General features: G+C 35.9%; 3 protein-coding genes across 4 annotated transcripts; 1 reads left to right on the top strand and 2 right to left on the bottom strand.

Annotated features, from left to right (window-relative positions):
- Positions 1-8356: 8356 nt before the first annotated feature.
- On the top strand, positions 8357-13149 carry LOC110372279 (basic salivary proline-rich protein 4-like). 2 transcript variants are annotated; one of them, XM_021328883.3, is made up of 2 exons: positions 8357-8630; positions 9505-10847. In XM_021328883.3, exons 1-2 carry the CDS (start codon positions 8549-8551, stop codon positions 10731-10733), a joined length of 1311 nt encoding a protein of 436 aa, XP_021184558.3. In that variant the 5' UTR covers positions 8357-8548; the 3' UTR covers positions 10734-10847. The 2 variants fall into 2 exon arrangements, with proteins under 2 accessions (XP_021184558.3, XP_063892573.1); XM_064036503.1 differs by lacking the exon at positions 9505-10847 and adding an exon at positions 11241-13149 and having other exon boundaries at positions 8444-8630.
- On the bottom strand, positions 12225-13238 carry LOC110372280 (growth-blocking peptide, long form). Its single transcript, XM_021328884.3, has one exon. It carries the CDS (start codon positions 12990-12992, stop codon positions 12582-12584), a length of 411 nt encoding a protein of 136 aa, XP_021184559.2. The 5' UTR covers positions 12993-13238; the 3' UTR covers positions 12225-12581.
- Positions 13239-17199: 3961 nt separating this feature from the next.
- Positions 17200-23288, bottom strand: LOC110372360 (osteocalcin 2). The gene is made up of 6 exons (XM_064036642.1): positions 22990-23288; positions 22237-22315; positions 21401-21428; positions 20356-20460; positions 18363-18476; positions 17200-17711 (listed from the first exon to the last, which is right to left on the bottom strand). The coding sequence occupies exons 2-6, from the start codon at positions 22302-22304 to the stop codon at positions 17658-17660; spliced, it is 369 nt and encodes a 122-aa protein (XP_063892712.1). The 5' UTR covers positions 22305-22315; positions 22990-23288; the 3' UTR covers positions 17200-17657.
- Between the last annotated feature and the right edge of the window lie 2783 nt (positions 23289-26071).

The raw sequence follows: 26071 nt of genomic DNA, 5'->3' as shown, positions 1-26071 counted from the left end.
AGAGCCGCATGACCAAGCCAGCACGCGGAGGCGCGCGGAGCACCCGAAGGCCCGCTAAATATCCGCAATCTTAGCACCCGGTCGGCGTCGGCGTGCAGTATTTTCTCATAGACGCCAACAAGATTGAACCGAAGTAAAGCTATCATAACTCACGGTTAACCGTAGCCAGAGGTAATCTGGGAGCGTGGACGCCCGTGATAATCCCTAGCCGTCCATTCTATAGGTGAGGCTTGTAATTTTTATACGTTAACCAAACAACTATTTACGGCGTCTTAGCGGGAAAATTCAGGGATGGTCGCGGTACCTGTATGAAATATGATCTCGGCAAACACGTACCCAAATAACAGTAACGGTCGACTTAAATAGCCTTGAATAAGAAGCAAAGGAAACGAATGATAACTTTTTTCTACCGGAGGAAAGTTTTGGATGAAGACTATTTTCAGCCGCCTGGAAAAGTGCTAAAAATAGTCTTTGTCTAAATCAGCATAACGAAAAATTGAATTTAAATATGCACAATCTGTTCACAAAAATACAACAAAGAAATACGAATTTGGATGTTAAAAGCATTCGGATTTACTTTTTTGTGTATTCTAAGTAATTGCACGGCGCCGCAGGATCCGTCGATAGTCCGCGTGGCCTGCAATAATAATGAAAGCAAAGCAACATGTTCTGAATTTATTTTCCAATTCAAAGTTCATTCAGAATTAAGTTCCGTGCAAGAGAAGCTAAATGGAATTGCGTTGCTGCATCTACACTGAGAACTTCCTTCGGGAGTATCCGATTAAGTGAATAATATGTTTGTGTGTGTTTCTTGTCAATGGAGGTAAACACCTGTCTACGTTTAACGAGATGAGTTTAAGCAGGCACAGTAATCAGATTAAGAAGTTGTTATTGCTTAGGAAATGCTTGGAAATTGACTTGTATCAATAATGTACCGGCCAAGGTAACTGTGCCATGTTTAAACCACTGAGTATCTAGGCACGATTATTTCGTCACCCAACCTAATTTTAAACTTTTAAAGATAAACAATCCTAAATGAAGACTTTAACTGCCGTCGGTCTCAGATAAGATGAAAAATATTGTTTGTTGGTACTTGGCGGTCAATGTTATAAAGTGTACCCTGTAAAAGAATTGTAAAATTCCGATATTCACCTATAAAAGGTATTGTATTGTATTATTATTTGTAATCCTTAATATCATAAGTGTTAACACTTACACACTTACAAATGATATGGAGACTATAATATAAAGTTCTGTTGATTGGAGTTATTAACATTATTGACGCAATTAGAAATAAGCATCTAAAGCAACGATCGTCATTTATTTCTTGACCGTTCGATAATCCAAAATATCAGGAACAGCTTTACGTAAGAGCGCTGTGGCACCGCACATGAGCATAGACGCTGTAATACGAGCCCCATTAATTAAGTACACGACCACGTATGCACAACCAGTGGAACATAAAGCCAAATTTATAGGAAAACACCAAATGATCGCCTCATTGACCTAGTGCTAACAAGCACTGCTACCGACAGTTTAGTAAAATACTATACACATTTTAGTTTTACAGTGTCTATATGGTGAATGTTTTTGATCTGATTGGAATTTTGGAGATTTTCATCAGAAGATAGATTCAGGAGAAGACTTTTTGAAAACTTGGTAAAAACAGGTGAGACTGGTCCAATCTAAGAAATCTTGATACAAAAGGTTAAACCAAGATAAGCATTTCAGTATCAACAGGTAAAACTCAACAGATATAGTTACAGTACAAAATCAATACAGCTTCATTCCCATTCATTAAGACAATACCAACTTAGCGATCGTTAATTATCGTCGAATAACACTCGGCACGGGATTTAAAACGTTGTCGCGATCGCCGTCGCGCAACACTTTTATCTGGAGTGAGGCTTAATGGCGCAACAATTTCGCTGGAATCTCGCGACGCGACGCCTTTGTTTAAATATGCAGCATGTCAGCACCGGTGACGTCACTTCACTATACTCAAAATATTATAACGTTCGCCCGTTAGCATAATAAAACGAGCAACGCTACGGCGCCGCATTAAGCTGCACTAACGAGGTGTGCGAGGGAATCAAATGTCATTCACTTTTTTTTATAGTTTACACTCAGATGGCTTGTTCCTAAAGTCTCATGTTGATACTCTCGCTGATGGTTGCATTTTTTATGAATGGCTTTGTATTATTTAATTGATGTTCTGGCAAAGAACTCGGTGTAGATCAACATCGTTTGAATGCATTCACATTGCATCATAAGATCACAGCACCCGCAGAAAAATATAATTACTTACTACAATACTGTGAGTAAAGTAAAATATACAAGACAAAATCAAAACAAAACCGTATTTGTAATAAATATCCCCTTGATCAGTTAGAAAGTGAAGCGATCATTGAGAAAAAATCGGCAGAAGATGTATTTGACCCGGCGGATGTGTTTGACAGTCGGGCCACATCGCGACCTGAACGATTTACATATTACGTGACACTTTTACCGAACTCGCCATTGACTTCTGCCTGATAGACTGAGACATGAACGCGATATTGTTTTTCCAATGTTACCTCCCATTCCCCCGGCCCTTCAAGACAACTGTTTTTTTTATTGATACTGAAAATTCTATGAATGTCTTACAGCCTTACACCTTTATACTCACGAAATCGAATAATACACTTTATCTGCTCCATTTTCCGAAATAAATTTTGTTACGTTAGACAAAGATTATTGATTAAATTACCCGAAAACATGTTGCGCTCCACGCCAGCGGTGAGATTAAATTATTTAACATAAAACGCCGGCAAGACTTTGATACTAAGAGATTTACACCTTTGAGACTGCGTTACGTGCTTATGTCATTACAAACAACATTATTTGGTTTAAGCTATTCACTCAGCCTTTGATGTCAAAACCACTGTATAGACAACTGTTTAATGTACTAACGCACTAGCTAAATAGCTAAAAATATGCTAACTTGGTTGCCAAACCAAATATTCGCCCTTTTGAATTTGTAATGTGTAACTATTTGATTTTAAATTGATGTTACCACGAGGAGCATCTGTTGATCAAATATTCAAGCATCAATCTGGTAACATAGGGTAAGAAGTCTGTAAGTACTTGATTTATTACTTTAGTTTGATTCAGACGCTCGCTATAAAAAGAATAACTATTTTCGTCAGTCGTGTAACGCCTTCAAGTTTACGATCGATGTCAGCAAAGTCAAACATTTATCAACCAAGTAAAATCTGAACCGTTAAAAAAAAACGAATAATAGAAACCGGCTAGCTAGCCTACTTTACTTGTCTTATTAAAAGTTGCGAAGCGAACCTACCCAAAGCCAGTGTATTACAACAAACTACGGCTATGCATTCCGACTGCATTTGCTTAAAACTTGTAAATATTAAGCGAAAATTCTAGCCAATTAGGCGAGCGGCTGTGCACCAACTGAAGAAACTTTCTGTAGCTCCACTTGTTCGGGAATACAATCGAGAGCTTATTGGCTTTTGATTTATAAAGGCTTAACTTTTAATAATATTACTACTAACTTGTTACTGTATTATTTCGACGAGTTATATCCCTATAATTGGAGTGGCCGCGCAATTAGTGATGTTATTTAAGTCACTCGAAACATAAGATTGCTCTAGTATCGTCTGTCCGTCTAATTAATTAGTTGTAGTTTACAACTTCATTAAACCAATTACCGAATTAGTGTATACTTAATGGCTATTTATTTTATTGTTTCCTCTTGCATACCAAAGTATACAATACTGAAAAATTGTACCAGTTGCGTGGATCGATTTCAATAAACCAACACAGGCAGATGACAAAAACAGCGTTCCATTTATTCCGTGGTATACACGATCCCGCAACACGTATACTAGCAGTTACGCGTACAAAAACAAAAAGCCACCATGACTGCAATATAAGTACAATTGATTGCTACTATTCGATATATTTTAACTATGGCCAAAAAACATGACGGTACGCAACCAATTTAGAACGTGACACCGTACCGATACGTGGACAGATGACTCGTCCATTTGTTGCAGCGTGTCCGAACACATCGGCTCCGTTTAATTGAGCTATTTGTGTTAGTCCGCCGTGACAACGCCACAACGTAACTTTATATCGAAGCTTTGTTTACCTTTGATTTATTCACTTTTCGTGCGTTGGGCCGATGGTGGGCCCTTACGGGATCAAAGATTTGAGCTACCTGTCATAAGTCTTATAAAATTATTTTAGCACTTACCACGCCAATAAATAGATGTCCTCAAGAAATACTAAATTAGGTATACTACCTGATGAACACTAAACTTACTTACAGCCAAGAAAACAAAGAATATATAAACAGGAAATATCTTATTCCATTCACCCAGTAAAACGGAACGTATATGGAAAAAAACTAAAGCCAAGCATCATTTATCCAAAGTCGTTTTCCTCTTTGGGTCAAGTATCCACAATGAAGATTTCATTACAGCTAAAGTTACAACACAAGTAAGCAATCGGGAAATTTTCTCTTTGTCGTCATATCAGAATTTAGTTTATAATTGTATCAAACAGTTTCGGAGCCAACTTATATCGCTAAACGAGTTGCACCTTCATTTATTTCGCCTGGCGGAGGCCAACTATTAGAAGTTGGAACAGCCGAGCGAAGACGTCGGGAGTCCTCGCCTGCTGTCGGAAACTTCCCGTTCATTTGCTCTGAGCACTCTGAGCTTCGATAGTTTTCCGCCTGATTTCGGATTGTTGCAAATTTAACACAGACTCAAAGCAAGCTCTTCTGATCGCAAAGGCACTAAATTAGCTGTCAGTTGGGAAACTGTCCGCTGGCTTAGAATTATTTAGAATGTTGTAACTCGCGGCACTTGGCTAGTAATACTTCCGCGAGTTGGTATTACGGAGTTCCAAGAAGTTGTTAGTCAGACTTTATTGCTCTTAACATTATTATATTTTAAGTAATTGTTCTTAGTTATCAAGTTTCGCGTTTTCGTGAAGCTATTTTCTTCTGCTAATTATTTTCAAGTAAATTTATTCTCATTACTCAGTAAACTTGCTTGCTTGTATTTTTACTCTTCCTCTAATATGACAAGATAGTTAAAAACGTAAATACGTAACATTCGCGGATTTTGCATCTACATAGCCATAATATGGAAATGATAGAAAGCTGTGGAATTTCATCTCGGTAGCGAATTACGACTCATCTGAAGAAAATGAGTATGTGACGGATTTGTATCCAATACGACGTTGATATACAACGCGTAACTCGTGTGTTTTATAGGGAGATGCAGTATCGAGCTTGATCAAGTAAAATCGTAAATACAAAATAAATGAATTACATAAATGTAGACGAAGCACATTGAAGAACAAAATATACAATTTTCGTCAGTTGAGAACCCGGAAAAAGCACTATTTAACGATTAACGTAGTTATTCTGCACGAATTTTCGAAGAACATAAAATCTATATATCTCATAGAGCTTTGTACTAACCAAACGGACCTGAACCAAACCTAATTCGGAGAACTTTTGAATAGTAAAACCCAGAACCAATTTTTTGTACACGTCTATTTAAAGCGTAATCTTCCTCAATCTTCAAAGTCTAAATATAACCACAGTGCGAAAATTAACGGTATCATTCATAGGTACATCGTTCTTGAACTTATTATATTTTTTTCATCAATATTAATAATTCACGACTATTAGTAGGTACCTATAGAATATACAAGTCATCTTTATGAAGAAACCAATAAAAAAGTTGTAACTGGAACCTCTTCAGAGTTATAATTGTTTTGCAATGTAGTTATTGCTATGTTTAAAGTATTTTATTGATCGATTAGCCCATTCTACATGTAGCTATTAATAGGTCCGGTTAGGTACAGTTCCATGGAAATTTTAATTTACAGTAAACGATATGATTTTAAGGTCATAATACATTAAATCCATGTTTTCGGAAATATTTTTGGAAATGGTAACATGTTATGTGGAAATAAATTTAATTGAAAATATTTTTCTTGATATCTAACAATCATTTTTGCAACCTAAAAATTACGTGATATAATTTCCAAGCAGTAGATGCAACGTAATAAATATAAAGGTAGATTTTAATGGCTGCTGTATGAAAGCGGAGGGCTATTACAGTGTCAAGGGTAGGCGACAGTGAGGTTTAGAACGGGGTTTTGGCCAGCCGTGTTAGAGGAGACTGGGGAGGAGCGAACATGCTTTTATATTTTCTAAATGACAAATTTTGTTACATCGAAAATAAGTGTGCCGTAATAGTAATATCCCAGGGAAATAATAGTCTACTTGATTACTTAATAATACATAGCATCTTCGTATGTATATATAGATTATGTAACTTGTGTACTAATTAAGTTATAATAATATTCCTATAATCTCCTATCCAAAATTTTCAATTTAAGAATAAAACAAACAGCAGCAAAATGTTCTTGAGTCGAATCTATTCCATTTTCTTGCATAAAATATTGAATAGATAACAAAACTATCTCTATTGTTTTAATCGTTTACAATATTTACCTGAAAACATGACCTAATCAGTTCCTTTAAAATTTTTCAGATACTTCCTACTGCAGAAACTGTTCACAGCCAACCTCCTTAAACTTGCCTCTGCTACTTCACCAGCAAGCAATAATTCTTTTCTAATAAAGATTGCACGAAGTGTTCCATTTAGTGGCGTTCCACCCTACGCAGGACAGGTGTCTCGCTCTCTGCCACAATAAATAGCTATTTACCAGCGAGTGCGGCCTGCGGCTGCTGGCACGGGAAGGTGTTCTCAATTTGTCGCTGGGAATGAGATTGTCGCCGCTTCCAGTATTAGGTAAGTGGCTTTTACATTTCACTTTATACAACTAACATTGATTTTGATTCTGTGGTAATGGTTTGTGCTGTTTGGGAAGTCTCGTGGATGTTGGAACGAGTTTAGTTTGTGATGGACTTCGAAACATGCCTGAAGATTCACCAGGCTACGATCCTGGAATACGATTTATGTTTTTTTTTTGTTTTAGGTATTATAATATGTTTTATGCAAATGTAAATAATAAGCTTAACCCACCACATTTGTTATGTTGTTGTTACGCATTTATATTTAAGTATCTCTGATTCCACTACCTATCCAATTAATCATTAAAAAAAATCGATAAAAAAACTTTTAAGTTAAACGGTTTTATCTTATGTGCACTGAAAACTAGAAAATAAAAAAAAACTGTTACTTACCTATAAACCTACATAGGTGGTCCCGGTCATATTAGACTAAAATAAAAACGTGGGGCCAATTACCTAACTATTGCTGTAATACTTTCTTCTAGAGGTATAATAGGTGTGGATTTCTACTTACTATAATCGTAACTGGAGATTTTGACAATCAATAATCAGCCGTAGCGGCTTCACCAGCGAACGCCGAGTTCACGATCTACCAAAGTATAAAGATATGCTTTGCCATAGGTAGGATTTCAGAGGGCCCCCACGTTTTTATTTTAGTCTAATATGACCGGGACCACCTATGTAGGTTTATAGGTAAGTAACAGTTTTTTTTTATTTTCTAGTTTTCAGTGCACATAAGATAAAACCGTTTAACTTAAAAGTTTTTTTATCGATTTTTTTTAATGATTAATTGGATAGGTAGTGGAATCAGAGATACTTCGAGAAGCAAAAACAATCGTGATAAAAACTCAACTTGACCTAAGAGTCAGAAAAAAAGTATGTTTCACCTCTAGACATACGCTCACTCAGGATATCGGCATCAGCTTGTCTATTCGTCAACAAAAATATAAAAAGTTACCCAGTAATTTAAAGTAGGTACTTAGATATAAAAAGTGTAACATAGACAGCCCTAGAAGCGATGACTTTTTATGAAATCGTAATACTCTTGGAAAACTTTTTGCGGTCTCATCTCATGACGAAAACAATCTAGAGTCCGTATTGATAATAAAGATAGTAACACACTGCTATGATACATAGATATGCCAGCGTGCGACTAAATAGCTACAAACTAACACCTACGTGGTTAGAAGGTTATCGCGATTACAACATGACGTAGATTACCGTAATTTGTCTGAATATGTATATTAATAACTTGACTCTGCCTGAGACTTCATCTGCGTTTGATTCTCATAGTAAATTGTTAGACTAGCCAAAACAAGCCAGCCAGCCTTTCGAATTTTAGATCGCACAGTATGAGTAATATGCATGGGATATACTGTGTTTTCCAAGCTATGAATCTAACTCAAAATACTTTACTCACTCTTAACTAATTCATTCATTTATGTGTTCAACTCGTACTTACTGCAAAAATATCGCACGACGACGCCTCAACTTCTCAACCACGCAGCATGATGACATGTGACGTCACATAGCGTGCCATTCAGCCAGGTGTAGAACCGGCTTAATAGCTGCTGACCAAACCTGTTTCAAGGTTTAACAACATGCTCATATTCTACAACATTGTCGATCGCAAGTAGACGTTATACTGGTGTACAAGAAAAATCATTTATAAATTAAGTATAGTTTTAAGTAAATAGAATAAAAATGGCGAGGTGTTTTGTCATAGCTCTGTGTGTCTGTTCGCTAATAACTATTGTTTACTGTGCACCCGGATACGAAAATAGAGGTTAGTTGGGATTTCCTTATTTGATTACTTTATGGTCGTATTTTGTTTGCACGTAGGTGATGTGCTATATTTTTAAGCAATGTTTGAATAGTGTAGATATTTAAACGTAAACGTTTTACTCATCAAAAAATAGATGAAAATATGAACATAGTCAGCAGCACAACAAGTTAAAACTTCATGTTATATATTTTTGTCTTTTACGTAAATGGAAACCAATCTTGTTTTTCACGTGATTCCACTATAATGAGTATAAACCTAATTACCTATTATTATTAAACCCACAAAAAATGAAATTGCTAATTTCAGAATAGAACAGTCAACTCATAAACATACATAGTTTTTGTTTCAATTATTTTCCTCACAGCCTTTAGTTTGTTAAATCCCTCATGAGGATAATCTTTTAACTTATATTTTTAGGAAGGTTATACAAATGCTCTGTAGGTACTGGATCTTCCTTTTTTTTATGTTACCTGCTCAGTAGTAACTATTTGTCGCGATAAAATACAATATTTTTTGGTATTAACAGAACTGACTCATCATTCTGAGTTCACTGACATGTTTTGTTTTCAACTACCTTATGATTTAACAGCAATAACAGCCACAACTTTGAAGTGTTATTATGTACGTTTTTTACCCATCAATACCGAAAGATCTTGGTCATTACTTTGATCACCAAATTATTAAATAATGACATAATTAGAAGTGATTACTGAATACAAGTGTACCGACATTAATCAAATACAAATTAGAAGAATAGTGCTCAGGCTGGTTTAAGTCTTTGTTCTTACTAATTGCTACGTCAGTTTAATGTGTACTTAAAACGTTAACACTAACAAAAGTGATACTCTTTGACACGCTTATCTTTCTTTATCAGAAAAGCGGTCCACGCGGCAAGATGTCACTGACCAGTTTAAAACTAATGGTGCGTCAAGAACGAGGCGTCAGAACTTGGACACAGTGGACATTGTATACATCGATGCTTCAGCTCTAGACACAACCAAACTACAAACCCTACAAAACAAAGAGTCATCTCGTTTAGCACCAGTCAATGACCAAACCGACATGAACATTAGGCAAATTTTCCAGCAACCACCAGAAACTAATACAGAATTTGTGACGCAAAATCGGGATTACGTGGTTTACAAACTGAAAGATACAAGCGACATTCCTGCAAACAGTGTTTCTGATGAAAAAACTACCCTGGCATCGTCCGACAATTATAGTTACGATAGCGAACAATTTGGATACTCAGATGAGAAACGCCCACCGCCGCCTCCACCTCCAGAAGACGACGATCTACCACCACCAGCACCTCCGCATCATCACCCACCTCCACCGCCACCACACCACCCCCCTCCCCCTCCGCCACCACATCACTATCCCCCACCTCCGCCACACCACCATCATCCCCCGCCACCACCGCCACCAGACGACTATAGATCAAACTATTACGACAGATATGACAGCTACTATCAAAAGCGACCTCCCCCTCCCCCTCCGCGTGATGACGATCGATCGAGAAAGTTCTATGATGACAGACAAATAAGGCAGTCTCCATACGATAGGCCACCGCCACCACGCAGAGACTGGCCTCCACAACAATATGGTAGGCCTCCTGGTGGGCCTCCCCCGCGTGGTCCCCCTCCATATCGCGGTGGACCACCCGATCGATATGATCGCGGACCACCCGATCGTTATGATCGTGGACCTCCTGACCGATATGATCGTGGTCCACCCGACCGCTATGATCGTGGTCCACCCGACCGCTTCGACAGGAGGCCGCCTGATCGACCTCGCGGACCACCTGACCAGTACAATCGTGGACCGCCAGACCGCAGACCACCACCTGATAGAGATCAATGGAAAGACAACGAAAACAATAAATATACTCAGTATGATAATAATCCAGCTTACACATCCTCTACCACTGAAGCAGTCACACAAGATAATCAATATGACATTGATATAAGATTTAACGATGATGACCGCACTCAACAAACAACTGCAGCAATTAATTCTCAAAATCCTAAAAGAGATATAACAACTAAACGTCCACTATCGCCATTCCTATTTCAGGCTACTCCTGTAACACCTGAAGATTAATTTTAAAAAGTATTGAAACCTCGCTAAACCTAGTATTATGATTTTAATAGTAAAATATGTAATAGAAATAAATGTTACCTAGTTTTGTTTTAATAATAAACTATAATGAGTACTTGAGTTGTTTTAGTACTAATGATAAGGTATCCAAAATGAATTTTCATGAAAATAAGACTACATGTTTCAATTCAGAACCATAGTTATCCATTCTAAATAATATTATGTATCAAATGAACTTTACTCGGCTGTGACTTGTTCTCGAGTATGTTTTTTATCCGTAACTCATCAAATAGAAAAAACGTGTTATGATTCAATACGAACATTGCTTTTTGCGGTTTTGATCTATCATTAAGGAATTTTACAAGTGTTTAAGTAACTATATACCTATACATGTAGTTAAGACATCCGTTTTCTATTAATAATACGTCTATACAGAAATAAACGTACTATTAATTTCGTGTTTTTGCGCTATTTCATTATCATCATCTATTATTTGTTTTTTTTTTATAGGCAAGAGATCACCAGGACCACCTCCTAATAGAGGACCGCCTGCAAATCGTGGGCCCCCAGCTAACAGAGGCCCACCTGACAACAGGGGACCACCGGACAATAGGGGCCCGCCTAATAATAGAGGCCCTCCTAACAACAGAGGTCCTCCCAATAACAGAGGCCCGCCGAATAAAGGACCACAGCAAGGTGGTGACACATATGACCAAAATTCTTATAACGATGGCAATGGAGGCAATCGTCCAACGAATGCACCTAACACAAACAACAATGCCATACCAAATAATGATAATAAGGTAGAAGCAGACAAAACACAAACAGATAAAAATAAGCAAGAGATTGTTGAAGTTTTACAAGAATTTTTCGGTGACCGTTATCAGAATACACCGGTGACTGAGAAAGTCACTCAGCGACCGGTTCAGGGCGGTTACCCAGTGTTTCAAGCTGTGGCTGTTACTCCAGAAGAGTGATTATATCAAGAACTCCTTACATCATTATCGTCATCAGCACATATTATTGGTACTGGCCAGGATTTGTAGATTAAAAGACTTATAACAAAAAGAAAAAAAAATATTAGCACTCTATTAAATATTGCTCAAAGTGTGCCATTGACTGTTAAGCCACCTTATATTCACAAATTCACACTTTTACAGTTGACTGCCCTAGAAATGAGAAATAAGCACTGATTAGGGTAATAGGCAGCTACTGTTATTTATGTACTTTAAGTGTGACTCATAATCATCTTCAATACACATCGACAAGCTTATAATCACTGCTTCTACTTAGTCGTAGTTATGTAATCATTTAAATTATGTACCTTAAGTATAGGAAAAGAAAGATTGGTTAATGTTTGCCATACTAAACTGAAGAAGACTAAATTAGTGCTGTGTTCTAGTATAAAAATATTGAAATGTTGTAGGTAAACTTTTAAAATCAGGTCCTAAATGATACTGTGAAGCGAAAGCGGAGAAAAATAACAGCCAACACTTCAAAGTTAATTTTTAATGTAATAGTTTTACAACAATGTCACTTTTTGCTCAAATATAAAGTAAGTTAAGAAATGCAAAGGTTTTTCATTTTACAAGTAACATACAAAGTTAAACAAAAGAACAAACTGATACTCAATCAAACAATAAAAAGCTTCTAAATCTTAACACTGGAAAAATCTAAACACACTTACTCGAAACTATAACTTTAACAGAACTTGTAATAAGTATAGTTCGCAATCAAACCATAACTCCACACAAATTGATTACAATATAATTTTCACATTAATTGGGATCATGCTGTCAGATTTGTATTCGAGAATATTATCACTTAAATGTAAACTTTTCAATATTTTCATTAATAGGTGGGTTTGCATCTTCCGTCTGCGGTACGCATGTAGCCAGGGATACACCCTCCCGCAAAGTTTTCCCGGCCATCCTTACCTTCTGTGGTTGTATTCACGGCACCACTTTGTGGCGTGGTTGTACTGGTGGTAGGAGCTGTAGTCACTTCTGCCTGCTGCCTAGCTACTGTTGCTGCCAAATCTTCCTTCGGTTCTTCCTCAACAAAGTGTATGGACTCATCTGTATTCCCTTGTTGTACGTTGTCATTCGGGTGCAATGCGTTATGAACATCTTCTCTCACTTTCTGTACTGATTGGTGAACAGAATTATGGATGCGACCGAATAAATTCGACAATGGCCCATCCGCGTTCGTAAATGGCAGTGTTAAAATAACACAAAATAAAATAGAAATTGTTAATTTCATTTTGTGAAATGATCTTGTTCGTGTCACTTCTTGTTAATATTTTCTCTTGACTGAAGTCCCGAGTGCGACTTCAGTATATAAGATAACTTATTGACCTTTTAAAAATTATCTTCATTATATTCCGAGAACTGATATAATTCCTATATGTGAATATCTCTTCAAAATAACTTCCATAAATATTTGATATTTAAGTATAGGACTATTATTTCTTGAATTTTAATTACTTCCATCGTAAGGGAGCACCACCTGAAAAAAGGGGGATTTTTCTTTAAATTATTCAAATTAAAAATAATATGCTAAACGTAATAATTCTACTCAAGAGCTGTAAAACAAAAATAACTCCTATTCCTCTTCATACAATTTTCTAAAATATAAAAATAAGTAAAAAAATAGGTATAAATGAAATAGGTCATTTATTTTGTTATTGATAAAGTAATTGAAGCCACAGGTCACGTTCTCTCATAACTACCTAAGTGTGTACCATGAAAAAACAACTGCCTAATGATGACTAATTACAGTTAACTTAGTAACATACTAACTGATAACGATATCAAAAGAAAAAAAATCTTACCTCTAAAGTCTTTGCCTACAATTTCCTAATTTATCACGTCTCTGGCCCAAAGGACATTCCAGTTCTGGCACTCGTATTATTTGTGACTGTTGCGTCACATCTCCTGCTGGAGTCGTGGTCGCCAATCGAAGTTTTTCATGGAAATTAAAAACTACTTGTGGTTGTGCCCCGGCGCACATGGCCACGACCATCACCATTACAAACAACACACACTTCGCGTCCATTTTATTGTAGTGCATTGAGAATACTACGTCGCAGCTATACTTATATATATTATATAGTTTGTGCGAGTGTTTACCATGGTTGTCTACACACTCCGTTTATGTCCATGACTAATCCCGCTCGACACCTCTCCGTGTTCAGTGGTACATCTATCATTTTGGTTTGAGGATTATCACCACCTTCATGAGATATTTCTTCTCGCACACTACTAGTTCTTGGTTCTTCCTTAGGTTTCAGAAATGTATTTTCTAAGTCTTTTATCGGATTTCCGAATATTTCTAAGATAAACTTCCCAGAAAACGATGAGCTGGCGTCACATACTAGGAAGTTAATTACTAAACTAAACACAATTAAACGTGTTGACAGAGAAGTCATTTTACAATACTAAAACATATCGCTGCCCGCTGTTCGTTTATCAGCCGACAATTACCGGGCGGCTACACAAATACGATAACATTCACCAACATCATGTTAATTTATCTCTATTGAACTAATTGTTTATTTTATTTAACGTATTTCCGAACACATTACCTAATTATTAAATCACCAATATGAAAGAGTGATACTTTTATCTCACTACACTAATTGTCTATGAACTTCACAACAAACTAAAAGTAAGTACCACGCGCATGATCCGACAGCAGCGAGCATGAACTAATTCAAATCTTCAAGCCAACAATATGTAGGTCAATTTATTCTAGATTGAAGCTGGGTCCATCTAGTTGAGGCGCATTTAAAATATTGGTCACATTTCAAGGCACCATGGACTCTTTGGGCTCTTAGGTGTTGTGACATTGACTTATTAAAACTCTAAATAGGGGCGTACCTTCATCAGTTCTTCATTTAACTTGTTCTTGTTGCAATCTGGATGCATTTCACAGTACAAGTTGAGCCACATCACCATTTGTTTAGATTTATCAACACGCTGTACTAAAGAATACGAGTCAAGGTCAAGTAGTTTCGGTTTTGTTTTAATTATGACGTATTTATTGTAATTTTCACTCTTGTCTAACAAAACTTTATAATCTTGACTATCCTTTGGAACTAGTACAATGTATGCTAGTTCTGATTGGCCTTCACTATTCTTCAAATAATCTATGATAGGCCGTTCGTCGGACTCCTTAATTGTATCGACTTCATAAAAGTTTGTCAAATCCTCTACTGCTTTTTGCAGAACTAAACCGTGACTTGAAAACGCGAAGGAGCACAAAATCACCACAATAAATACTAATTTATCCATCACTAGATATTGTAACGTCTGTTTGCTTGTAGTTTCTGAGAAAGAATATGAAGAGATGCTGAGTTCATAATCAATATTGTTCGCACCGCAACATATTCACCGCTATAAATGGAGCATTTGACCCTATTACACCAATTGACTTCTATCATTGCGTCTATTGCCAATTGACTAACAAAAATGCATGCCTACAGCATTTATTACGGAATATTGATAAGTCAAATGCAAGCCACGAAACCAATGAGGGTTTTCTAAAATGGCGTCCACCAGGTGGCGCACTGAGTCGTCAGGTCCAGGTAACTGTCAAAGTGCTTATCTTTACTATGAATAGTGAACGATTTTAATGGTTTTTTTATTTTATAATTAAAGCACTGCATTATTGTTTTACTATTGAGGTTGAGTAAATAAAAAAAACTAAATCATATTGTGTTAACAAATTTTTCAACTACCAGTGACTTTTGCACCCTCTCTCTTAGCTCAATTTTTAGTTCGGAAACCTTATTCTGACCGTAGTCCATAATAAAATCAATAACACTTCCAATATAACAGAATTTCAATAAACAATAAGTTCGGCACCTACAATTCCATACTATTTGACAGCTGTTTGGACCAGACGCATACGTGGCGCCACCCGGTGGCAGAAAAAATTTCAAAAACCCTCATTGACAAAATAATATACTTACAAAACATTGCCAAAAATACCCTCACGTCAAAAAATGGTCATTCCTAAAGATAATGATTTACTGAAATAAAACAATATTACTTATCGCTTCGATTCTTCGAAGCTTATCTGCTGAAAAACAACGTTGTTTTTAAGCAAGAGACTAAAATACCTGAACCATTTTTCCTGCCTACTTGTAATTTTGCAGATATTAAAGCAAATCTAGGTACTTACATCCAGGAATATAATCACAACAGCAGCGGCATGCTTGAAAACTTCTAACAAAATAAAACAAACAGAAGCACATTATTTGAGTAAGTAATAACTACCTAATTGATGATTACGCTGGTTGGATAAAGGGCTCTCATAGTTCATCATGCTGAAATCCTCGTTAGCCGCTCCCGCAATACAAATCCGCTTCAGCGATTTCATTCGTTTCGTTTCGGAACAAGATAGACCTATTTTTTGCTGGGGAACTGACCATTTGAATTAAATTTGAAGCCTTTGGTTCGAATGAAGCTACTTTGTTGTTACCAACAAAGACTGCAGAGTGTTCATTAATGCTTTAATGAACTCTTTTCTTTGCTGACTGGTAGCGAAATAATGATTTTTGTAAAGACTGTACGCTTATTAACTATTTAACCTCGCTATTCTTTATCCTATTGTTTCTCGGCCTATTGAATCTGAATCGTTATAAAGGACTGACTGTGTGCAGGTTGGCCCTCTCTTTTCGTTTATAATTCGGGATTACTGTGAAATGACTGATAGTGACCATACTGTAAGCATATGTAGTTTTATAACCTAGATTACGTACGGACTACCTTTTGGTTTTAATCGAAAAAATGGGGAATAACCTTTTGCTACAATACATGGCCCGGCTTTACTAAAACAAAGGCCGTTTATACACTGGCTTCAATATCAGACACAGCATAAAAAAGGACATGTCATGTCCTTTGACGGCATAACTGACGCTAGAGAGTGAAAAATGCCACGCACCGGCCTCACGTGGGAGGCATTTCATGATTAAAATACCTACCGGTGGCTATGATATTTTAATTAAACACCACTTATTTACATTTAAACGAAATAGTACAAGTACAGCAAAATAATTAAATAAAGTAACAATTCAATACGATGTCAATAATTTGGACATGGGACGTTGGAATGACAATGATGAGTTCATAAAATAAATACGTTCAAAAATGTATGTAAATGAGTACATTACGAGTAACCACAAGAATGCAGTACCTATCTGTTTAAAATGGTTCACTTACACTTAATAGGTAATAAACAATAAATTAATTAATCATCCAAATGACACATTAACGACGCTCATAGAAATGTTATTTTATTGTGTTTCATTGAACATCGTAACAGAGCGAAATGTGAAAGGATGGTAATTTTGATTGTCTTCGTAGTACTTGATTTTGATTTTTGAGGACGCTTCCTACCTATACTAAATCGAGGATAAAGTTTTAACGATCTCCTTATTACCCTAATAAGCAAAAAAAAAACACTTTGTAACATAACATTTATTAAACATTCCCAAACAATATAAACAATAAGTATTTCGTACATAAAAATCACAGATTAATAATTAAGCTTTCAATTTCATTTTCACTGAGTCATGCTACTAACTTAAACTTAAGCTAAGTTTAGACTACGACAGAAATTATACCAAAAAAGTCTGTATGATATTCACATTTTCCGTTTTGCTTAGGGCTACAGCGTGCCTATTACACTGAACAACATTTGAACCCAATAGGTCATAAAAAAGATGAAGTTGATGATATACCTATAGGAAACTATTTTAAAATCATATTTAAAATCCATATCTGTACGGACAAGAGAAAAGAGTATGTCACTAGCTGTGTTCTCTGAGTGTGTGGTATATGATAGGTAGGTATATTGTGTGGTAGCATAAACTTAGCAGTACGAACAAGAATTCTTTTCTTGTTTATCAGCATCATGCATTTAGTTCTTGGTCCCACCACATCCTCGGGACTTGAAGTGCCTCGATTTCTTTGGCTGGAATAAATAAGACAATATTAGTCCTAGTTTTAATTTGTGTACACCAAGGTGTGTTTATTATGTCACTGCTGGTATTAAAACAAAAAGAAGAGCTCGTGGCTAAGTCAAAGCCGCGCGGATCAATCGATCATAAGGTTAAGCAACGCTTGGCGCGGTCGGTCCGTGGATGGGTGACCATCTTGTCATACTGAGTTCTTCCGTGTTTCGGATGGCACGATAAACTGTAGGTCCCGGCTGCCATTTAAACATCTTTGGTAGTCGTTACGGGTAGTCAGAAGCCAGAAAGTCTGACAACCAGTCTTACCAAGGGGTATCGGGTTGCCCAGGTAACTGGGTTGAGGAGGTCAGATAGGCAGTCGCTCCTTGTAACACCCTGGTACACAGCTGCATCCGGTTAGACTGGAAGCCGACCCCAACATAGTTGGGAAAAGGCTAGGCAGATGATGATGATGATGCTGGTATTAAAACAAAAAAAAATTGACTAACTGCATAAATGCATGAATTTTCTAAATGTTATAGGCAGAGATAATATTTTGACCAACAATTAACATTAACTGCCAGAAAGATACATAGAAGATTTTCTTGGAGAATAGTTTTTCACAAACAACCAAGAAAAACAGACCAAGAGTTCAGCAGGTAAGTACAAACCTCATAGTTACACTCATTGTCGTCCTCCTCAGATGATGACGATGACGATGATGAAGATGACGAGGATGAAGATGATGACGACGAGGAAGACGAGTCTTTGTGATGCTTCTTGTCCTGAAATAAATTAACAATGTTATAAGCATTATTTGTTTGTAGTGAGGGCTAATCTAAAATGAAAGGTGGGCGGAACTCGGTGAAAACCAAGGGGAAAATACTGTATAGTGACAGTAAGAGCGCTCGCACACTACAAAGATTTAGTCGATAGTTGTTTTTAACTCATAAATCAGTATGAAGAAGAATGGAAGTACACACGTAACAACGATTAGGTACTTGTTCGGTATCAGATCGACTAAAAAGATTGATTGAATTCACAATTTCCTAAAAAAAAACTCTTCTTACCAAGTCTTCTTACCAAGGGCTGACTAAATAGTTTACAGTGTACGCGCAGGCTAGGCCCACCTACATAATACCCTGATGAAGGTAAGTTATTCCTTCGGGACGCAGGTGGAACCAAAAGGAAAAGACTGTACAGTTACAATTAATTTTTCAAGTCGATTTAAACTGATCTTTCTTATAGTAATAAAGCAATAATACGAAATGATTATTTCCACTGTCGGTTTCAGTATTTAACTTGATTGAATTTGTTCAGCGAATTTACGAACTCAACTTCGGTAAGTGGGCCTTAACGCAATACATTATTTAAATTATCAACATCGCTATAATGTTCCACGGAATTTGTAAATTAACAATTCTTCCGATAGTCAGATCCATTTTATTGGTTTTCGTGGTTATTAACATTTTTAACATATCGTTCATAACGAGTTGTTCTTAAAAACAAGTAGTTTAATACACAATATGCTGTGCTGATTAATTCAGCTTTTATCGATTTTGTAAGCTTTTGAATAACATATGTAAATACCTACAGTTCCACAATACATGCGTATATAAAAAAAAACATCATTTAAAATTGATTCAGGTGCCGTCAATAACAGAAAGATATCTAAGAGTGACTAAATCAAGGGGAGTTCCCTAACCCCTGTTGAGGTGCAAATAAAATAAACCGCCGGTAAAAGTTGGGGAAACAGTTTCATCATTACTGGTCATTAGAGTCGCAATTGAAACTCGCTTCAAGAAACTTATAGCGGTTACATTTCCCCTGTAAAATATTTCATAGGTTCATTGCATTCTTCATACTTAGCTAGATATAACATGGGATTAAAATAAATAAAAAGAGTGTGTATACTGGAAGGATATTAATATCCAAATACTCATTTTGTTTATTTAGGTTTTAAGGAAGGTTTTCAATTATTTTCTTTAGTACTTGTATGTTCGAGCATCACACAATCATTGAACATTTTTTTTGCAATAGGTATAAAGTAATCAGATCCCCAAATAGTCCCAAATAGGCAGTTTCAATGTAATATATGTATATAGTAGGTAATCAGTATTTGTTCGACGCGATCTCCAATCATAAACAACGTCAATGTAAATGTTTTATTTATTGGGACTTCCCTGCACATTGCACAGTCATACAATATGTCTTCAAGTGTTCAACGTGGAGAAGCCCAGACTATTACATTTATTGAGTGGAGTGAATAAGTGAGGTATTTTTCTGCGATTTTTTCCGTGTAATGAAGAAAAGTCGGTAGGTAAGTAAGAAAACCATTTAAACATAATATACCTATGCTGTATAATTATTCCTATACTTAATTACAGTTCTTACGAAAACGAAAGAGCATAGATAGCTTTTTCAAAAGAATGTTCAGATATGATAAGCGCTATATCTTTTTTTTGCACCTATGACAAACTTCTTAAAAGGAAATAACGTAACGTAGGACCAGATTTTTTTTTTTAATTGGCTGCGGTTGTGGGTTTTTTCTTTCTTTGTGTTAACATTTCGTTAAATATTTGTAATTAACCTTATTATCTAAATAGGTAACATGATACAAAACCAATGGGAAACTCGCACTTACGTTAATTTTGACATACTTACGTTGTCACAATCGCCGTCCTCTTCAGATGATGACGACGATGACGATGACGAAGACGATGAAGATGATGATGATGACGAACTGGAATCGTCATCGCATTTTTTCCTCTGTAAAAATAATAAATTTAACATGTATTTAAAGTAAATAAGTCAATATTTTATCAGACTACCTAGGGGCAGTAATTCCCACAAGATTCGGGTGAAACCGCGGGAATACGCCTAGTATTAGGTAAAGCAACAAATAATGAGTACTAAGTTAGACCACATGAAAGTTATGTTATAGACAGACAACTGTATTCTATGGCATGAGTCAACTGTGTGCCCGAGGCTTAGATAAGTTAAAAATAAATATGGCAACAGGTAATTCCAAAGTTTCAAGGTTATCAGTCTTCTCTACTTCGCTTCTGTTGCTAACTACAAACAACAATAATCAAATTTAAGTCGCAAAATAGTAATAAGCTTGATAACAGACAATTAAAATATATTTACACCGAAATATTTATGCAAACATGATATTGAACCAGATGTTTTGTGGGTTACAATAACAATCGGTACAAATACAGATTGTAGGCGTCGCAGTACCCTTCACCCGTGATCTGTTCTAAATTCCAGCTACTTTAATATTATTGTTTTATAGGTAGAAGATACCCAACGCGTAATTTTTCTATAACTTTTTATACCATGATAACTCATCATCTCCCGAGCCTTTTCCCAACTATGTTGGGGTCGGCTTCCAGTATACCATGATAACTACACTGTCCATTTTTTCGTTACCTACTTATATTTACTTATTTCAAAAATAATCGCAATATTACCTACTAATAAACAAACGATCGCGATATTAGAAAAACAGTCATTTTTATAATTTTTAATATAACTTCGTGACGAACAAAGTCAACAATCCGATACATTAATTTTCAATTCTAATAAGAATGGTACTTTATTTATTGAAACACTTCAATGACACAGACGACTCAAAAACATTGTCAACATGCAATTGATTCAAGGAAATATAAATTGAACTCATGCGCATGTGTTAAGTACTTACATCTTCGCATCTTGATCGTTGTACGCCACTGAAACGAAAAATAAGTAAATTTAATTCACCTAGAATAACATAAAATTCCTAAGAACTACGTATTTGTTCCTTTATTTTGAGGTTTGATGAAATAATAATGAATTGTTAAAATACTTGACGTCAGTTAAATAAAATAACATTACGTCAACATTTGAGCTAAAGGACACTTGAGCATCTTTTTGCAAATTATTTGCTGTGCAATTTAAAACGTGGAAATGACTCAAACAATATCTTTACTTCAATTATTAAAGTGAAGAGTTTGCTTGAATATGCTTATCTGAGAAAAGAAATACTTGTTCGATTTGAAAAAAAAAAGTGTTATGTAGCCTATAAGCGTTTGAGCCTATAAGCGGTAGTAGTTCCCTTGGGACACAGGTGAAACCGCTGGAGAAAGCTAGTATTAAGTATATTATAAAGAATAATTTTGAAGTTAAGAAAAAACTCTGTACTGTACTCGGTGCCAAATCTTAAGTTAGAATCATTTTATTTAACAAATATTTAATATCATTTTTAATACACATGACAATGGCAAGCTTGCTTTCCTTTATTTCGTCTATAACAGTTGACATAAAATGAACAATCACGTGTAGCCACACATTGCAGATCTCTCAAAGTTTTAAAGGCGGTAATAATCACCAACTATTGGGTACAATTCCAATTGCAATCTCAAGCTGAGAAACACGTAAAAACCCAATTACAGTTTGTACGAAGTGGGAATTACCTACACCTAGCCTTAGGATATTGGGAATGGAACGAAAGTCTAAGACCGTGATACGCTGAGATTTAAAAATAAGAAGAAAACTTACCAGGATCTCGCTTCAGTCATCGCCAGAAGGGCTAATGTTGCCAACAGTAATAATAGAGCTTTGTTCATTTTGGTGGTACCTTAAAAATAAAATGGTTTTGTTAATAAAACCTCCTTAAACGAATGAGATTTCAGATTATTTTTTTGTAACACGTAGATAACTTTTTTCCACTTAGTAAAATTGAATAAACAACTGTATTCATGTATAAACTTTCAGAAAGCCCAATATATTTGGATGGTAAATAATCTCTTTTCATCACAAAAACCTAATGTTAACATTATTAACATTGTACTACACGTACGAGTTATGACCTTTTGTTAATTCGCCGAGTTATTTCTAAAAATGTAAAGCTTGTGCCGTTTTATGTACTCAGTTTATGAACAAATAATAAAACGAGAGAAATAAACGAGCTACATTTCGACCCACCTGTCATTAAAATATCTAAAGAATGTCATACCATTAGGACCTTTAGACCCCTGGGCCCAGAGATAATTTAGACACTTAAATGTAGAAAATATTACCTTTACACAATCAATAAATATTTTTTCATTTAAAATGAACTCCTGGGAATCGAACCCATGTACAAAGTGTAGGTTCACTATCGTGTAAGACATGTCATCGACACTTAATAAGAAGTAGAAGTGTAACTATGGGTAGTTACCCTTAACAAACCAGCAAAAACAAAATATCAATGACCTTCTTACAAAATAAATAAATACCATATTCAGAAAAAGAAAAAGAAAAAATACTTACAGAAAATACACACAACACAGCTAAGTAGTCGATAACTTGGTTCTCACAAAACGTCACTTGAACTCAATGTAGCAAAGTAGTCAGTCCCGGCGATTTGCATCGACTGAATTTTCGTATTTATCACTATAATTTGGGTCAAATTTACTTAACTCTAAGGTTGGGTCACTGGGGTTATTACGATAGTGCCAATATAGCAGATATGTTCTAGCAAATCGATATAAAACTATATCGAACTATTTAATCGATATGCGTAATATTACGTTTTGCTCGCAATATATGTAATCAAATGAGCCTACTACTTATCCGTCCTGTATTTGTATATTTTTCTTCACTCGTAGTTAAAGTCAAGACGCAAAAAAATATAATCTTAATGGCCAAGTTTACGAGTTATTATTTGTTTTGATTAACATAACTAACAAAAATAATAAACATAACAAACTCATAACAGATAATCATAGTACCTATAGTGCACCAATTAAATGTTCAATAACACTTTCTTTATGTCAGTATAACCATTCTATGTAACCAGTTTTTCAAGCCCAACAGCTAAAAGACAATTATAAAAGTGGATATGAATGAATAAGTTCATACTACTTATCTGAAATCAAAGCCATTTGACCGTATGGGATTATAACACAGTGTTATGTTGTAAAGTTCTACGGAAACCTTGATTAACTAATCTGCCCTTTGGTTAGAAAAATATTTCATTCCAGGAAGAGAATGGCGGATAAAAATTGATAGAAATGCAGCATCTCCTTCGTACCTATCCGCATTTTATTTATTCTTCGCCAGTATTGTACACGCTCAATTCACTCAGCTTTATCAGGATTATTCGATAAACGTTCCACAGTCAGCGAGAAAACAAGCTCCTTACACAAATAGGGGATTTTAATATCCTTAAGTAGTGATGATACTGGCCTCTCGTATAAAAGACTTGCAAAGTAATCCACAGAGGGCACAGCTATCGCGAATCTGCTTGAGTCATCTCATCCTTTTCAAATAAATAGGGTCCGAAAGATGTCTGAAAAGCAACGTTTTATTTTTATCCATAATTCAATTGCAAACAGATTTTTAGGGGTTATGTTCATGTCTTCCTTATTTTGTGTTTGAGATAACCGTTGTGATGTTCTGGGACCCCTGTTTGATGTTGTGAAAAGTTAATGATCTGATGACCATGACTGTGTTATTATTTAAGTACCAGTTTACTTACAAAAAGGCCACAACAATGTTAATTAATTACAAAGATCCCATCGTAACTGGTTTCCCACGCAAAGACCTTTAAGCTTACTATTTACGATACCAGTTTCGATTTGCATACCAAAATATTGCATTTAATAAAAATATGTTTGTGATTTTTCCAACGAGATAAATCATTTCCAACCCTTTCCAACCGCGCAGACACGGAAACAGTCATTTGGAAAATTCAGCAGTACAGGAAGCCATACGTCACATTAGGCACGGCGCTCACGGAGCCAAGCGTCCCCGCGAATGTGTTGTGTGTTCTGTTCCGCTCGGCGCCAGTATATTCAACTCATTATCAACGCCCCCAATGTACGCAAATAAATCGTTTTTATTGCCCAACTCGTGCTTATTGAATTTACCTTCCAATACTAAACGTTACGTACTCTCAAGTAAAATTATGAACCGGTTTAAAACTTCTCGATGAAGTGGAGTTCGAAAATAGCATTATAAATTCACCGGTTTACAATCACAGCGCTACTTGGCGAAGGTAAAAAAACCTTGGCGGGAAACTCGTTCTAACTTTTCCTATTTTTCTGCGTTAATTTCACCTGAACCCATTACACTTTGCAACAATTCTTAGTGAGAACGTTTCTATTAGGCTGTTCAAATTGCATTTTAAATGACTTTCCGAGACTTTGGAGAGGACATCTTGGAGACATTACGTGTCAGCTGATAACTTCTTACTGGTCAAGATAATAAACATTAAAATTAATGAACTTCCAAAATATGTGTTATCTTATTTAATTTCTTTTCGCACCAGCCAGCTTAATGAGGTGGACTGAAGGTGAGAGATATAAATGACTACTAATAAGTTAAATCAGAGTACATAAACAAAAATATAGTCTCTCAGTATGAAACTACGGGTACTATAAACCAGTCAATCTTGTCTCACAAAGAAAACGTAGAAGTCCTTTAAAGTATTTTTGTTATGCAAATCCAGGGGCAGGAGTTAACGGCAGGTAATCATACCGTACCCATAAGGATGAGACGTGGAAAGTACCTAAAGCGTAAGTAGTATCCAAGTTGAGCAATGAAATGTTAAGGATGAATAAGTTAATTGGCCCCCGGGGCGTATCGGCGGGCCCTCCTGTGGCACAGAGGAATGCATTTAAATTGGATTTTAAGAGTAGAAATCACCGGCGTTCTCTCCGCCTCTCCCAGCCTTGTTAGAGCCAATCTCAAAGTTTACGTAAACGAATAAACCTCCGCCGTGAAACCGAATTTATCGGTATCCATTCAAACTATATTTATCTATGAGCGTTTGTCCATTTGAATAAACCTCTAATGGTTGCATCTGCAGGCTATTAAATATTAATGATCATATTTCTTTTAGACAAATAAAAGCATTACAGATAATACAAACCGCAGGATTATGTACCCATTTATTTAAATACACAACCTTGAGATACGACCTTAGATTTTATTGGCAGAATTATAAGCCTAAGCATGAATGAGTTGCACGGAAATAAGATTAAATCATAAAGGTACCTGATATGCGTAGTCACAGAAGTGATATGATCAAATGTCATGCATTCTATTGTAAGCCGTATCCCACGATTGTTTAACAGAGCAAACAAAATAAAGGTAACCCATAAACATATTAACCAACATTCATGATTCAGCTTTGAGGAAACACTTCAACATTGCATTAAAAAAACAAATAAGTATGAAAAAAGAGTTATTACTCAAAGTTGAAAAAAAAACATACTGAGAACCGTTTCCATATTTCGTACATGAGCGATAATTAAGTAATTCCACAGCGTTTAATTACTTCTGCTGCAAATATTGAAATAATTAAGTGTTGAGAAATTAAACGGGAGAGCTCTCGTGATTTTGCGTT

This window comes from Helicoverpa armigera, chromosome 10 (genome assembly GCF_030705265.1).
Source record: "Helicoverpa armigera isolate CAAS_96S chromosome 10, ASM3070526v1, whole genome shotgun sequence".
Lineage (NCBI taxonomy): Eukaryota > Metazoa > Arthropoda > Insecta > Lepidoptera > Noctuidae > Helicoverpa > Helicoverpa armigera.
Note: the sequence above shows the minus strand (reverse complement) of the source record. Positions and strands in the feature narration are given on the sequence as shown.

What these genes read in the sequence shown, in the direction of transcription:
- LOC110372279 (XM_021328883.3), top strand. Translation starts at nt 8,549, where the DNA reads ATGGCGAGGTGTTTTGTCATAGCTCTGTGTGTCTGTTCGCTAATAACT. An exon ending in ACCCGGATACGAAAATAGAG is followed by an intron (nt 8,631 to 9,504) that starts GTTAGTTGGGAT and finishes TTTCTTTATCAG; the next exon opens with AAAAGCGGTCCACGCGGCAA.
- LOC110372280 (XM_021328884.3), bottom strand. Translation starts at nt 12,992, where the DNA reads ATGAAATTAACAATTTCTATTTTATTTTGTGTTATTTTAACACTGCCA.
- LOC110372360 (XM_064036642.1), bottom strand. Translation starts at nt 22,304, where the DNA reads ATGAACAAAGCTCTATTATTACTGTTGGCAACATTAGCCCTTCTGGCG. An exon ending in AGGACGGCGATTGTGACAAC is followed by an intron (nt 18,477 to 20,355) that starts GTAAGTATGTCA and finishes AATTTATTTCAG; the next exon opens with GACAAGAAGCATCACAAAGA. An exon ending in ACAATGAGTGTAACTATGAG is followed by an intron (nt 17,712 to 18,362) that starts GTTTGTACTTAC and finishes TATTTATTCCAG; the next exon opens with CCAAAGAAATCGAGGCACTT.